General features: G+C 35.9%; 1 protein-coding gene across 2 annotated transcripts in view; it reads left to right on the forward strand.

Annotated features, from left to right (window-relative positions):
- LOC27208878 (protein argonaute-3) overlaps nt 1–16,543 on the forward strand; it is a 61,471-nt gene that overhangs the window by 25,395 nt on the left and 19,533 nt on the right. For both annotated transcript variants that reach the window (XM_039293368.2, XM_039293367.2), the window contains exon 5: nt 13,663–13,828. In XM_039293368.2, coding sequence (XP_039149302.1) covers nt 13,663–13,828 — 166 coding nt within the window. The remainder of the gene's footprint in view (nt 1–13,662; nt 13,829–16,543) is intronic.

Genomic DNA, 16,543 nt, shown 5'->3' on the forward strand with positions numbered 1-16,543 from the left:
GAATAGCCATAAGAGTATATGCGGTAATATAATATTTTGCCCCACTGTAAACGAATGCTCACTGCTTAACGATCTTCAGCGTGTTAAACCTGTCTATTCGCCAGTTCCCTGGCTGTATGCTCAGATACTGTGCGAAAGTCTTGTGCCGAGAAGAATATGTGAGCGGGCGTTTGTCCCGTGGTGTCATGTTTTGTTTTGTGATTGTAAGTATAAAGTATAGTTTCTATTTTACTCAGGTCTGTTTCAGTATTTTTCATAGTATTGATTATTCTTATTTTTTCGTTAATGGTCTTATGAAAACGTTCTATATCTGCTACTCCTGTTTTCGTGGTATTTAGCTGTAGTTCGACTCCTTCTGTTTCTAACCATTCTTTTAATGCTAGACTTGAAAATGCACCATCTCTGTCTGCTTTTAATAGCTTCGGTTTTCCCAATTGATTAAATATGCGCATCAGGGCGTTCTTGCATTCTATCCAGTCCTTGGTTTTTATCTGCTCTAGTGTAGCGAATTTTGAATAAGTGTCTATACAGCTTAAATAGTGTTTGCCTTCGGCTGAGTAAATATCTATAACGAATTTGTCTCTACAGAATTCTATACTTGGCGTGAGTTTAAATGGGACTTTGGTATTTCTATGCTCTGACTTTGCTAGATTACAAACTTGACATTCGTTTATAATGTTTTGGATTTGTAGTTGGCTATTTGGAAAAAAGTAGTTTTCACTAAATAATTTCTTAGTTTTCTGGATTCCTGGGTGCAATAACTTTTCATGGGATTGAAGGATTATTTCCTTAAATTCTGCATATGCTTTAATGTTTTTTAGTAAAGTTAGGCTTCTAATTACCTTTGTGGTGCTTGGGTTGATAATTTCTTTATGGGCTGCCTGGATTGTTTCAAAATCAGCGTCGCTGTCTATGTATAAAGCGCTGTGGTTGTTTACAAAGTAATCTATCAAATACTGTTTGGCTTTTTTATAAGTGAGTGTTTCGTACGAAATATGAATGATCTTTTTCTTATAATAATTCTCCTGTTTTACTTTTTCTGGTCCCTTAGTGAAAATGACTTGTCTATTGTAATTATTTACCGCTTTTTCTGTTAGGGAAATTAAATTCTGGTTGTCTTCTTGGGCGCTGTGCTGTGTAGCTTCAGTAAAGAACGCTTCCTCTGTAGTAATCCTGGATAGGGCATCTGCTACATGATTTTCTTTGCCTTTGACGTATTTAATATCGAAGTCGTATTCTGCACGTCTGAATTTCCACCTTGTTAATTTAGCGTTGGGCTCCTTCATCTTGTGCAACCAGCACAACGGTTGGTGATCACTTGCTATTTCAAAATGTCGACCTAGCAAATAGTGTCTAAACGTTTTCGTTGCCCAAACAATAGCTAGTAGTTCTTTTTCAATCGTACTGTAATTTGTTTCATGGTCGTTAAGTGTTCTGCTAATATAACTTATGGGGTGACCATCTTGAGAAAGTACTGCTCCTAGAGCTACATTACTAGCATCTGTTGTGAGTACAAATTTTTTCTTGAAGTCTGGTGATCGAAGTATGGGATCGTTAGAAATAAGGAGTTTTAACCTTTTGAATGCCTCAATATATTCCGGGTTTTTACTATCTACTTTTTTGTCCTTTTTAAGACATGTTGTTAGGGGTTTTGCAATCTGTGCGAAATGGGGTATGAACTTTCTATAAAAACCTGTGAGTCCTAAAAATGATTTTATCTCCTTCGGCTTAGTAGGAAGGGGGTAATTTTCTATTGCTCGTAGTTTTTCCGGGTTAGGTCTTATACCTTCTGGAGAAACCATATGTCCTAAGAAATATGTGTCGTGTTTTAAAAACTCGCATTTATCTAATTGGAGTTTTAGATTAGCATTAGATAATGCTTGAAAGACTGCTCTAAGGGATTGAAGATGTTCCTCTAAGGAAGCTGAAAATACAATAATGTCGTCCAAGTATACCATACAGATTTTATTTAATAGTGGACGAAGTACATCGTTCATACATCGTTGGAAGGTAGCTGGGGCGTTTTTCAGTCCAAATGGCATACGGGTATACTCGTAATGCCCTGTCTTAGTTGTGAAGGCTGTTTTGGGGATAGACTCGGGGTCCATTTCTATTTGGTGAAACCCTTTGATTAAGTCAATTGTAGTGAAATAGTTGCATCCTCCTAACTTGCTTAAGATTTCGTCCATATTTGGTATTGGGTATTTGTCTGCTATTGTTATTTCATTGAGGTTACGGTAGTCTATGGCTATTCTGTATTTCTTCTGCCCGGAGGTGTCTGTTTTCTTGGGTACTACTACAATGGGGCTACTATAAGGGGAATTGCTTTCTCGGATTATTCCCTGATCTAACATTTCTTTTATTTGGTTTTCTACTTCCGTATCTAGTCCGGGTGCGTATCCGTAAGGCTTTCTGTATACTGGGTCATTATGGGATGTTCTAATAGTGTGTTTTACGTTATTAGTGAATGTGAGCTGGTCTCCCTTCTTATATTGAAGGTCCTGGAATTCTTTTAGGAGGGTTATCAATTTTGCTTTTTCTTCGGAATTTAAGTGGTCTAGCCTAAAGGAATTATTCTGTGTATCTTGAATATGTATTTCTTCTGAAGGAAGGAAGGCATCGATCATTTCGTGCACGTGTCCGTATATTGTAACTGTACGGGGTCCGTAATTTACTGATGTAGTTCCTTCGTCAAGTAATTGTCGTCCTAAAATCAAGTCGTATTTAGTTGAAAAAGGATATATCAAAAAATCGTATGGTTTAGGGAAAAGATTATTTTTGGGTAACGTTACTTTCTTTTGTGCAATGAACTGGCCATTACTTGAGTTTATTTTCTTTGCTATCTCTTGGATTGGTAATTTGAAAAAATTTTGAGTGGCCATATTTACTGTTGAGCCTGTGTCTATTAAGCATTTTAAATTGAGTCCTTTGTGTTTAATAATTATGAATTGGCTTGTTCCGAGGCTTGGGGCCGAAAATTCTCAGCCGTTTCAGCTTCTGTTATTAATTCCATAGGAGGTTCAGTTGGCTCTTCTCGTGCCTCTGCCATCTCTGGTATGCCAACCGGATGTTGTTGTGGGGGGTCGTAAGGCATGTAAAGATCGAAAGGATATTGGGGATGATTCCCGTAATGCATGTAAGGATTGAACTGTTGATGAGTTTGGTCTAATTCTTCTTGGTAACGAGCCTCATCAAAACTCATACGTGATTGTCCACTGTCAGACGGTCGTTGTCTCTTTAGTGCTGGTCCACCGGTCGTTATATTTTCTCTTGTATTTAGTGCGTTTGAATAACTAAGTCCTGGTCGGTTCTGGTCAAATGTATGTTGACGATTCAATGGTCTAGGTTGAGCTATAACAGATACGTTAGGATGAGGGTGAAGTTGACGGTATTGGTATTGGGAAAACGGATTAGGGTTAGTTCTGGGTAATTGAGGTGGTATATATGAAATTGGTTGGCGAATTGGTTGATACATGGCGTTGTATGATGTGTAATGATGAACTCCAATTAAGAACACAAGTTCGTTTTAAGTTGAAGGCAGCCGTCGGGCTGACATATATTTATTCAATTTCTTCTTTTGATTTTAGAGTAGGCAGAAATGGTTCTGCCAGCTCAACGTCTACAGAGTCTCTGATTTTACAGTTTTGAATATATTTGGACTTAGGCTAATCCGCGTAGCTGCGCTGCCGGGTACGCCAGCGGCGGAGCGGCGTTCTTATGTATATCTTATATATCTAGGCTTATCGGGAGAGCGAGCTAAGTATGTACGTATGTAATATGCATTTGGTCGGCGTGTGAATGCTGACCAAGCACTTATACTTTTTGGCCTTCAAGTGGGCAATGCACTTATACTTTGTGGCCTTCGAGTGGGCGATCATGTTACATCCGCCCTGGGCCTAACTGCGTGCATAAACATAAACATAAACATAGCAACAAAGTGCTGTCATATGTTAATATGCTATTTTATTTAATTGTTCTTAATATTGCATAGGCACATACTACATCTCCCTCCTTTTGAAAAATAACGTAACCTAGTGAAGTTATTTTGATTATTAAATGCAAATTATTTTATTTTTATTTTTATTTTGTTTGTGTTTTTGTTTGAACAACAATAGTTGATTTTATAATGCAAAGATAAAAATATACGTAGTGTATGGAAAATTTGTATAAATGATTAAGGAAAATATAAGTTTAAATTCAATCATGAATGAAATTTCTTTAATCTATCTTTATGAACTATTTGTTTTTTGTTTTTATTAGTAAGTAGCGTAATATTGTTATTATCTCCTATGCTTTCTATCTTATAGGGCCCCGTATATTTAAAGTCTAATTTATGACCTACCTCATTTCTTAGTAAAACTTTATCTCCTACTTCTAATTCTATGTCTTTTACTTTTAAGTCATAATTTTCTTTATTTTTTTCTTTGTGTGCTTCAAGAAGTTTTCTTGCTCGAGCATATGCTACCTCTAACCTATATTTACTCTCCTTAGCGTAATCATCTATGTTATATATTGGTTCTATGCTATGTAGTTTATTAAAATGTTTTGGTAAATTACTTGTTCTACCGAAAACTAATTCATATGGACAATAATTATGTACCATAGATGGGGTCGTGTTGAAGCAGTATACGAAATATTGAAGCCATACGTCCCAATCGGTTTTGTCCGTCGATATGTAGGATCGTATATACTCGTTTAAAGTTCTATGACTTCTTTCTACTACTCCAACTGTCTGGTGGTGATGAGCTGTTGATGTTATATTTTTTATTTTCAAATATTTACACAGGTCAGTAATTATTGAATTCTTATACTCTGTTCCCATGTCCGTTATGAACGTCTTCATTGGACCGTACTTTAGAATAAAAGATTCAAATATAGCTTTTGCGACTGTTTTTGCGCTTTTATTTGCTATTGGTATGGCAACTAAGTACTTGGTTAAATCACATATGAGAGTGACTGCGTACTCGTTACCATTTTCTGACTTGGGTAGTGGACCAATTGTGTCCACAACAACTCTATCGAAAGCATGTTCTGGTGTTTCAGTTATCGTCATTGGAGTCTTTGTGTGCTTTGTTGTTTTTGCTTTTTGGCATTTTTGACATTTTCTTACGTACTCTTTTATGTATTTACTCATATTTTTCCAGTAATAATGTCTTTTGACCTTGGCCAAGGTTTTTGTAATGCCTGTATGCCCTCCTTGTATTGGATCATCATGTAATGTAGACAATATAGCTTCTTTTTCTTTTTCATTATTTATTTGGGTCACCGGGTTAAGTAGCGCTACTTTTAAATTCTTTAATATTTTATTGCCCATATTTTTAAATTTATCTATTGAAACGTGTTCAAAGATTTTTTCCCACGGTGCCATTTTGATTTGGCTGATATCATATATACCGGCCTGCAATTCAAGCCTTTGGAGAAATTGATCTAAATCAAGAATTCCATTAGTATAAAGATCACCAACATCATATCTTGCAATAATTTTCTTTCCATGTTTAAATAAACATATCGAGTCATTCAATTGCAATGTCACTACTTTTCGTACCTCGTCATTTGTTATGACTTCGTATACGTTGGGCTCTGAAGCTATTTCTTTGGTTTGCTTTTGCAAATCCAATTGTTCTTTTCCTGCGCAGGATTTTTGTCTACTTTGAAATCTTGTAGTGACTTTTAATATATTTCCAGTTATATCTTTTAGCTCTTTGATGGTTATTCTTGATAACGCATCTGCTACATGATTGTCCTTGCCCTTTAGATACTCTACTGTAAAATTATATTCCTCTAGTTCAAGCCTTATTCTAGTTAATTTAGAGCTGGGGTTCACCATCGAGAATAAATATGTCAATGGTCTATGGTCTGTTTTCACAGTGAAATGTTTTCCGTAAATGTATGGTCTGAAATGTATTATTGCCCAATGAATTGCTGCTAACTCTTGTTCTGTTGTACTCTTATTGCTTTCACCTTTCGTAAAAGCTCTGGATGCATAAGCAACTGGGAGTTGGTGGCCATTATGGTTTTGAGTTAAAACTGCGCCACACGCTTGCTTGCTTGCATCTGTTGTTATGCAAAATTCTTTGCTGAAGTCTGGGTACTGCAAGAGTGTTGGGTTAATTAGCTGAGATTTTAAATGTATGAATGCTTTTTGACATTCATCTGTCCACTCGAATGGAACATTCTTTTTACATAATCTTGTTATGTGCCGCGAATAGTCGGCGAAATTTTTGATAAAACGTCTGTAGTAATTGCAAAATGCTACAAAACGTCTAGCGCTGTCCGCATCATGTGGAACTGGGTAGTTCTGAATGACATCATATTTTTTGTCATCCGGCAAAATTCCTTTGTCTGTGCATTTGTGTCCCAAAAATGTGACTTCATGCATGAAAAATGAACATTTTTCAGGATGTAACTTTAGGTTGTATTCCCTGCATTTACCAAAAACTTCAGTGAGGTTTTTAAGCATATGTTTTTCGGAACAACCTATGACTATTAAGTCATCCATATAAAGGAATGCTTGAGACGGTTCTATTCCGGAGAATGCTATAGTCATCATTCTTTGGAATGAATTAGGCGCTATTTTTAAGCCAAATGGCAATCGCGTGAAACGATATGAGCCATTGCTGGTTGAGAAAGATGTTATATCTCTCGAGCCTTCATCCAGTTCGATTTGATGAAAACCTGACATTAAATCAAGGCAGGAGAAATATTTTGCTCGACCAAGTTGGTCCAAAATATCATCTATTCTCGGTAGTGGAAATTTGTCAGCTAAAAGTTTCTTATTAATTTGGCGATAGTCTATTACTAATCTCCATTTCTTTTTATCAGAATTCGGGCTTGACTTTTTGGGTACTAATAGCAAAGGGCTATTGTACTGTGAAACTGATGGTTCAACTATTTTATCTTTTATTAATTTCTGAACTTGGGCTTGTATTTCTTCCACTTGACTATGAGGACTTCTATAATTTTTCGTGTATACTGGCTCATCATCTTTTAATCTCAACTGTTGTTTATAAAAATTATTAACTGTTATAGGTTCTGATTCTAATGCAAATATATCTATATATTCGCTGCATATATTTTCTAATTGTGATTTAAACAATTCGGGGAAATTTTTCTTTAATTGAGATAAGACAGTTTTATTTCTGTGTTCACTATTTGCCTGAACTACATTGTAGTTCGAAAGTGGCTCATATTTTAGAGTGTCCATATTGACTAATTGGTCGGAATCGGTTGTATTTAAAATTCGGACAAATGTATTACTTGATGTTGCGATTGTATTTGCAACATAAATACCAGTTTGAATTTCCTGGTTTGGAATTAAAATGTTATCATCTTTTGATGATACTATTAATCTTCGGACAACTTGGGATCTTGCTGGTAATAACGTTGTGTTAATACCAGAGCTGTATGCTATGGGAATATATATTGGAAATTTCAAATTGTTTGGTCTAATTATAAACCAATCTTCTTCTTGGTTTAAATCGATTTGGCAATTATATTTTTTTATGAAATCTATTCCGATTATTCCATCACACGGTATTGGAAAGTTTTTATCTACTAAATGAAAATCGTGTGGGATAACGTATTTACCTGTCTGTATCTCAATAAAAGTCTGTCCTCGAGACTGAATTTTCTGTTGGCCTATGCCTTGAATGTTTATTTTATTGGTTATTTGAATATTAGAAAATTTGTCAGAGTTCTCTTTGAGAATAGAGATATCTGCACCTGTATCAAGTAGAAAAACTAGTTTTACGCCTGTTTTGGCATGAATGAATGTAGAAAATATGTTGAGATTATAATTGATGGTGTATACTCTACGATCTTCTTCTACTGAGTACCTAAAGGCTGTTGCGAGTTTCCCTGTTCTTGGATTACTCGTACATTGGCATTGTTTCTGTTGTAGTTGTTCTGACTGTTGTTACGGCCTCTGTTTCCATTATAACGGCCTCTGTTATAGCCATTATAACGGTTATTATTTCCATTATAGCGGTTTTGATAACCGTTATTCTGGTAACCGTTATTTTGGTAACCGTTATTTTGGTAACCGTTATGGTAGTTGCCTCTAATACTATTGTTATTAAAGCCTCTACCGCGGTTACTACCTCTATTGGCATTTCCGTATCCTCTATTGGGTCTGTTACCTCTAAAGTACATCACTTTATTGATGTCACCGGTAACTCTTGTACTCGTTCTTATGTATGCGCTTATCGCTGCATCCATAGTGGTGCAAGTCCCTGCTTCCAGTACTGTTTTGATACTTTCGTGCTCAGCACGATGTATCATGGTTTCAATTGCCTCTTTGGTGCTTAGACCAGTGGCATGTTCTAGAGGTATACCCTCATCGATATAGGAAGCTTCTAAAAGTTTTCTCAGGCTATCAACTTCAGCGGTAAATTGCGTTGCAGTTTTACCTCTCTGCTGAACTGTTGCTAGCTTTGCTTTGACATTACTGGATGTCTCACCGACAACTACTTTCTGCAATTTGTTTATAATTGCTGGAATTGTCGTTTCATTGTCAACTGAGTTCAAAATTGTGCCAACTATTTTTGACTTAATGACCTCAACTGCAATGTCTTCAAATGGTCCCTTAGCTAGGTCTACCAATTTGATTGCCTTAATGAATCTTTGTAAATGGATCTTTTGCCCATCAAATTCTGGCACTGTGCAGGCGACTTCCCTAATGTAAGACCTAATGGCAGCTGCTTCTTCTGCCATGGTTAAGTTATTTTCGGAGTCGGCTGCGTTATTTGTTTTATCGTCGTTCTTCAGCATTAATTTTGCTGGTATAGTTAGATCGTGAAGATCTTCCTCTTTAATGTCTTCCTTGACTATAGTCCTATCTTCCTCGTCAGAGTTAGTGCTGTCTTCATTCAAATTTATTCTTAGTGGGGTGTTTACTATGGTTGGAATTTCTATCTGGAGACTGAATTTATTTTTTATAAATATTAATTTTTCTCTTAATGTCACCAGTAGGTTTAAAGCCTTAGCACACTGTTTGCGTTCCAAATTCTTTCTATTTTGTTGGATCAACTCTCTGATTTCATTATAACTATTTACCAAGACTTGGGCATTCCTATTGATTGTTACAGCTTGTGTTGATCTGTTTTGCGTTAAGCACTTATAGGATTTTCTGAAATTTTCATTTGGATCTTTTATCTGATCAACAAGCTTTTCCCAGTCCATGCTGTGGTATACTCATAACTTCAAATTTATTCATTTGTATATATTTTTTTTTTTTTTTTTAATGTAGATAAATTCAATATTACGTTTTATATTTTTTTATTTATTATTTTTTCTTCATATAATTTTTCTCATATTTTCATTCATAATTGACTTTATTAAAGATCTTCCTTAAATATTATCTATACCGTTAGCAGTGCTACGGTATCGTTTCTTAAGACACTTGTTATGCAGTTTGTATATTTTTATTAATGCATTGGATACCATAATTAATGCAATTACAATTAGTATTATGGTTATCCAGAACAAGTCTGCATTTTGGACTTCTACTTTATTTATTACATTGGCTGTAGAGTCCACAGTTTTAGTGTCTATTAGACCCATTTTGGGTATACTAATTTTATATTTTGGAGAATAGAATAGAAAATTTCCTTTGTATATACTTTTATTTTCAGTTTTACTTATTTCATTTGTCTCTATAGACATTTATGTTTGGAATTATCTATTTATAAAATCTTCCAATGTTCGCAAGAGTAAAAAAAAATTGTATTTTACATTGTTGCCTGCCTGATTCTAGCTATGGCTTCACGGGCCATATTGGGTTAACAGGGCATAATAGTATATGCTCCGTTTTACAATATTTCTTACAATTTTTCTTATCTATATATATTTTATATTTACTTTATATTTATATATATTTATTATTATATTCTGCTGTTGATGATGCTCATCAGGTGTCAGCTGGGCGTCGCCGGGGGTGGCACGCTGACACTCCCTCGCTGCTGTCTATTTGTTGGGTGTCAGCTGGGCGTCGCCGGGGGTGGCACGCTGACACTCCCTCGCTGCTGTCTATTTCTTCGCCGCTGAAGACGTCGATGGTCGCTCACAAGTCCCCAGGCAGTGGGGACTTCAGATTCCTTCGCAGCCAGGGGGGCAGGACTTCTTTGGTTTTGTTAATGCTGGTGCTGGTGCTGGACATGCCTGGTATTTTGGAACTTCATTAATTGTGGGTATATTTTTAATATTATCTGAGTGAGTTTTCTCGAGCTTATGGGTCTTTAATTCTTGCTGATATTGCAACAAGTGGTCTAGCTCTGCATGTAGCTTTAGAGCTTTCGACCAAACCGGTGGCGTTTGCTGACCGTATATTAGCCACCTTACGTGGGCTATACGTTTATTCAGCTTAGTTTTCAAACCGCCACGGTGTTTGCCCATACTCAATAGAACTCTACTCACTCAGATTTTTCCTTGGTTTTTGCAGTTCCATTTAATTAGTCCAGTCTTCTTCCAGTCCAGTGTTCCTTTGTTCCTTTGTTTTCACCAGCTTTGGTCAATTCGTCCAGCGTTGGACGACTGTCACGGTCGCCATGTAATGATGAACTCCAATTAAGAACACAAGTTCGTTTTAAGTTGAAGGCAGCCGTCGGGCTGACATATATTTATTCAATTTCTTCTTTTGATTTTAGAGTAGGCAGAAATGGTTCTGCCAGCTCAACGTCTACAGAGTCTCTGATTTTACAGTTTTGAATATATTTGGACTTAGGCTAATCCGCGTAGCTGCGCTGCCGGGTACGCCAGCGGCGGAGCGGCGTTCTTATGTATATCTTATATATCTAGGCTTATCGGGAGAGCGAGCTAAGTATGTACGTATGTAATATGCATTTGGTCGGCGTGTGAATGCTGACCAAGCACTTATACTTTTTGGCCTTCAAGTGGGCAATGCACTTATACTTTGTGGCCTTCGAGTGGGCGATCATGTTACATCCGCCCTGGGCCTAACTGCGTGCATAAACATAAACATAAACATAGCAACAAAGTGCTGTCATATGTTAATATGCTATTTTATTTAATTGTTCTTAATATTGCATAGGCACATACTACAGATGGTTGGAATGGTGTTGTATGATTATAGTAGTTAGTTGTTTGTCTGTGAGTTGCATTGTTAGGTGATTTAATGGGATTTAAGACTGGCTTTGTATTGTTCTTGTATGCAGTTGCTATTTCATAAATTCCCTTTTCTTGCAATATATTTATTAATGATCTTAAATTCGGAATTTCGCATTTAACTATTCTTAACTGTATGTGAGTTGGTAATCTTATAATTAATGTTTCTATACTGGTTCGTATTAGTTGGTTATACAGGGTAGTTTCTGCAGTGTCGCTTTCTAAGTCTAACTTATTTGTTAATATCTGCCGTCTACGTTCGGCTTCTTCTAAAAATTCACGAACGTTACCTCGGAATTGGGTATTCCGGAAGTCCTCCAATAGTAGATGATTTGGTCTCTGGGGTTTGTAGTTTAGGATCAGATGAATCCTGAGTTCCGTCCAGGTGGTGAGGTTCGTAACTCCTAGTGTGCGGATGACCTCTCCCGCGATGTTGCGCTCAATGTGTCCGAAGATGGTGAGCTTCTGCCGTTCGTCGGTCGTTTGATATAGTGCCAGGATGAAATCGATGCGGCTGATGAACGTATACAGGGTCTGTGGGTCCCCGTTGAAGTGTTCGACTCCATTTATTTGTCGTTCAACTTGAATTATATTTGAGTCGGACAGCATTATTGGGCTTGGTGCTGCTACTGCCATTTTTTGGTCAAAATTGTTGGTTTCTTTTTTTTTTTGTTTTTAAATGTTTATAGTTACTGATGTTTCGTGAGTAGCGGTTATTTCATAATTTTATTATTGTTATTTTTATTTTTGTATTGTATAGTTTTAGTTTATTTTTAATTTATTCAAACTTTATATCTTCAGTTTTTTGTTTGTCTTCATTTAAATTTTATTCACTCTTATTGATTTTTCACTTATGTTACGTTTGAAGTCTATAACTCTCCTCTCTTGAAAACACGTTAAGACTTATTTTTTTTGTTATTTTCCGTTGAGCTTAGATAGAGTTTATTTAGATATATATTTTCTTTGAGTGTATATAGTTTTGTTTTATATGCACTTATTTAATAGTTCGTATTAAAGATTTTTTTTAACTGATTGATTGTACTTCCTTATGGTATGTTTTGTTTCACTTAGATTTTAATTTTTCACTTATTTGGTAATTCCTTAATATATTTAGTTTTTAGGTTCTTTTTTTTATTTTTTATTTTCCAGCAATTCACTTGTTCGGAGTAACCAAAAAAAATTTCTGGATTTATAGCTCCGGTAAATGTTGGAAGTTCACTGTTGTTTAAACAGATGTGTGTCACTGTTCTTTTAAGTGTAGGCGTATTAATGGTCAACACTTCACTTTCACAGTAACACTACGTAAGTTCTTTGGCGGATAACACAGATTACAGGAATTAAAAATTTTATATTTTCGCATCAAGCAATCTTTGAGTTATCCTACCGACTGCGCCAGTTAAATAGTTTTTTAATTGAGCCGAACAAATGATCCGTATTTAACTAAGATCAACGCTGAAAGTTAAATAGTTTTTATTTTTCAAGTCGAACAAATGATCCGTATTTAAACTAGGATCAACTCCGAAATAAATTAAACACTGAATAAATTCGGTTTTGGTTTTTATTAAATATCGGTTTAAGACTTATTGAACTTTACGGTATAACTTTCAACTTAAGACTAATTTCAAATGTGAGTGAGATTGAGGAGGGGCCTCTATGGGTTACAGAAATAAAGAATAGGAAAAAAACGGAATATCTCCCAAGGTTGTGAAGTGAAGTAATAGACGATCGACACGCAGATAACGCAGAAAATAGCTTTAAACGGTAAAATCATGTGATGTTCTTGGATGTTTACGTTAAGAAGAGCTTTAGAGAGAGCAGACGAAACTCAATTAACTGAGCGTGATGAGTTGGCGTGAATACGTCACTATATATATACTGTCAAAGCCTATATATTTTATAGGGCAGGACGAAAAGTAAACAGGCCAAAAGCTCAAATGTCAGCTAAGCGAACATCACAGGATTTCGCACCAGCAGACGGAGTTGTGGAAAAGGCTAATGCTGGGACTAGGATATGCTTTTTGGGCAGATGTGAAAATATTCGCTTATTTGCCAAATCGAAAACATCTAAGCGCAGTGGAAATCATGACTCCCATGGCAGCACTGTAACGAAGTATTAAAAAAACGTATTTGCTTCTTATAATTAAAACAAAGGAGAATGCTATGCTCGACCTCCCCGACTATCAGATACTCGTTACTCAGCTAATGGGAGTGCGAACGCGAAGTTTCATAATTTTTCTGGGATATTAATAGAAAAAATTTAAACGCTTTTGAAAAGTGTGGGCGTGACAGTTTTGTGCGTTTTGTAGGTGTAAGGGGAGTGATCAAAGTTTTTTTTTGGTATACCGATAGAAATTTAGAATTGAAACGAAGAAAAATCCAAAAATTTTCTAGGCGTGGACAAAAGTTTTTGAGCAAATCGATAGATTTTAACAGGATTAATAAAAAATCTGCTGCACTTCTTTCGGCCTATCTGTACCAGCTTTTTTATAAATGCCTACTTTTTATATATAATATTAATACATTATTTTTATAATTTTGCAGCATTTGTGGCTTCCGTGAATTCATCATATTCAGAGTGGTACAGTAAAGCTGTTGTACAAACAAAACGCGAAGAAATTGTTAATGGGCTCTCTGCATCTTTTGAAATTGCTTTAAATATATATCGTAAAAGGAATGGCAAACTCCCCACAAATGTTATAATATACAGGTAATGTACACATAATCTTAGTGTATTACAAAGTCGTTTAATATTTATACTCGTTACTCGTAGAGTATTAGGATATACTAGATTCGTTGAAAAGTATGTAACAGGCAGAATGAACGGTTTCCAACTATAAAAAGCATATATATTCTTGATCAGCATCTATAGCCGAGTCAATCTAGTCATGTCCGTCTTTTCGTGTTTTCGTATGAATGTGGAGCCCTCAGGAACTATAAAAGCTAGATAGAAAGTTAATATCAGCATACAGATCCATGCTGCTGTAAATTTCATCGACTAGCAAAAAAACTTCTTATATAAAATTTAATTTATCTTAATTTAAAAATGACAAAGGAAAATAAATATATAAGCATAATCTTTTTTGGATTGTACCTTTAGATCCGTAAATGAAATCGGGAAAAAATAATCCATTATGTGAAGCAATTGCTTCTAATTCGGTGCCCTTTGTCTTTTAGGTATTGTTTTCTTTTGCTTCAGTTGTTATAAATTGATTTGATGTATCGTCATACGTTTTTAATGTGTCTATAAGCCTAGCACGTCCGCGGTCGACCGAGATATTTACTTTTTGAAGAGTGGTTATAATATCAGTTTCAATATTATGGCCTGACGTAAACGTTCTCCACTTGATCCAGAATTATTAAAATCCAAGCCACTGTCGATATCATGATCTTCACATGAAATTGATATTTCCATATATTTATTAAATAAGCTCAACAAATTTCATCTGAACCGAACATATAGTACTTATATCAACTTTTATCTAGATTTATTGATGGGTTAATGTCGACTGACATATTGTAGTAACGAAGCGCACCAACAGAGTATGCATGACTGGGATGTATGACTGGGAGTACATATGGAATATATACGCTACGTCTACTACATGCTTAAACCCAACTTACGGGCGGACAGTAGGACACGACAGATTGATTCGGCTAGTGATCAAACATATATGCACCTGTTACACGCTTTTCAACGAATCTAGTGCTCCCGAGCAAAGACACTAGAATAACAAGATGCGTAACGCCATACGATTTTTTGGCCGTGGCCCTAGAGGTGGCTCCAGTTGTGGCCCCTCCACGTGAGCCGCTTGTCCAGGATCAACTATAGGTATGGCGCTTGGGGAGATTGAGGGATAAGCGTGTCCTGTAGTTCAACCCTAGTAGGAGTTTTGTGCCTCAGGGAGAAATTACACTGTTGGGATGGATATGTTCCACGTGTTCGTCCACGTATAAGGGTCAAAAATGTATTGAGTTTTCATAGACGCTTCGAATCGACATGGCGAGTTTGCGAATAAGGCTGTATCACCATCGTACGTTACCAGGAGGTTACTCGGTTCTTTGGGATATAACCATAAGTTTTCGCTCGCACGATGGGCTTGTTCTGGGGTTCCGTGATGTTTCCGAAAGCTTAACTGGTGATCTGAAATGGTATCCTGAACGCAATTTACTGCCATAATTCTATTCAAGAATATTCTTTCGAATATCTTTGAAAAAGTTGGTAGCAAGCTTATTGGTCTGTAAGACGCAAAAATGTTCTGCGGTTTGCCTGGCTTTGGTATTATCGATATCGAAGCGAACTTCAATTGTGTGGTGAATACTTAACATGCCGAACAATGCCACCCCAATTATTATATAATTGCGTGCGGTTCCTCATTTCCTCTTTATTTTTTTAAATATAAAGTATTTCCGTCAAATGTTTTGGTTCCACCGAGTTTATCCTTATGATCATTTAAATATTTTATTCTTAAATGAACCTAGTCAATCAGAGGAATAAAACGCACTTCGTAATTAAAAACTCCCGTCGTAAGCTTTATGTAATTACCATATAACAGATGAACCTGAAAAATCTTTTATAAATTCGTTACACACATATAAAGAATAAAAAAAAACTGATAAAACACGAGCCAAAGGTATATTTTACTGCTTCAGAGTTTATAAAATAAAAAAAGGTAGAATGCTATAGTCGAGTTCCTTCCCCCAACTATCAGATATTCGTTACTCGTTTAGGCCGTAAGAGTGGGCGTGGCAAATCGATAGAAATTTACACGACTAATAAAATTATTATAAAAATTAAATATCCAATAACTTTTCAAAAATGTGGGCGTGGCAAAAACTGGCTTGCACCCTCTTAACTGCAATAGAAATAAAAAAGTCGAATTCAATAAATTATATAATGACTTACGATGCACGAAGAACTATGACGAAGAATTGGCCAAATTTTGTTAAACACCCTATACTGCCTTGCCAAATTTATAATAACATTATTAATTATAAATATTATATAATATAATTATTATTAGCACAGGACGGATTAAAAAAAACGTGTTTTTAAAAAAAAACGGCAATTGAAGCACAGAATACAAAAAAACAATCGTACGCTCTGAGCGAGTTGAAGCGATAAAGCAGTTTGCAAACTGCTCTCTCGCTTCACCGCTTAAGCTCGCAACTCGCTTCGCTCTCATTTTGACATATTTCGAGCGATTGGACTTAAAAATGAATGCAGTGGTTTATCGCTCGTTCTCGCCCAATATTATCGCTTCGCTTCGGCTTACTTCTCGCGCGTACTCTGCCTAATAAAAATGTGTAAAAATATCAACACAATTTTAAAAAATAGCATTTTTGTGCGGCTTTTTGAGGTACAGTGGGCGTGGGGTCAACAACCTTGAGCTGCGACTTTGTCTTTAGAATCTGTATGTTGAAT

Source organism: Drosophila simulans, chromosome 3L (genome assembly GCF_016746395.2).
Source record: "Drosophila simulans strain w501 chromosome 3L, Prin_Dsim_3.1, whole genome shotgun sequence".
NCBI classification, from domain to species: domain Eukaryota; kingdom Metazoa; phylum Arthropoda; class Insecta; order Diptera; family Drosophilidae; genus Drosophila; species Drosophila simulans.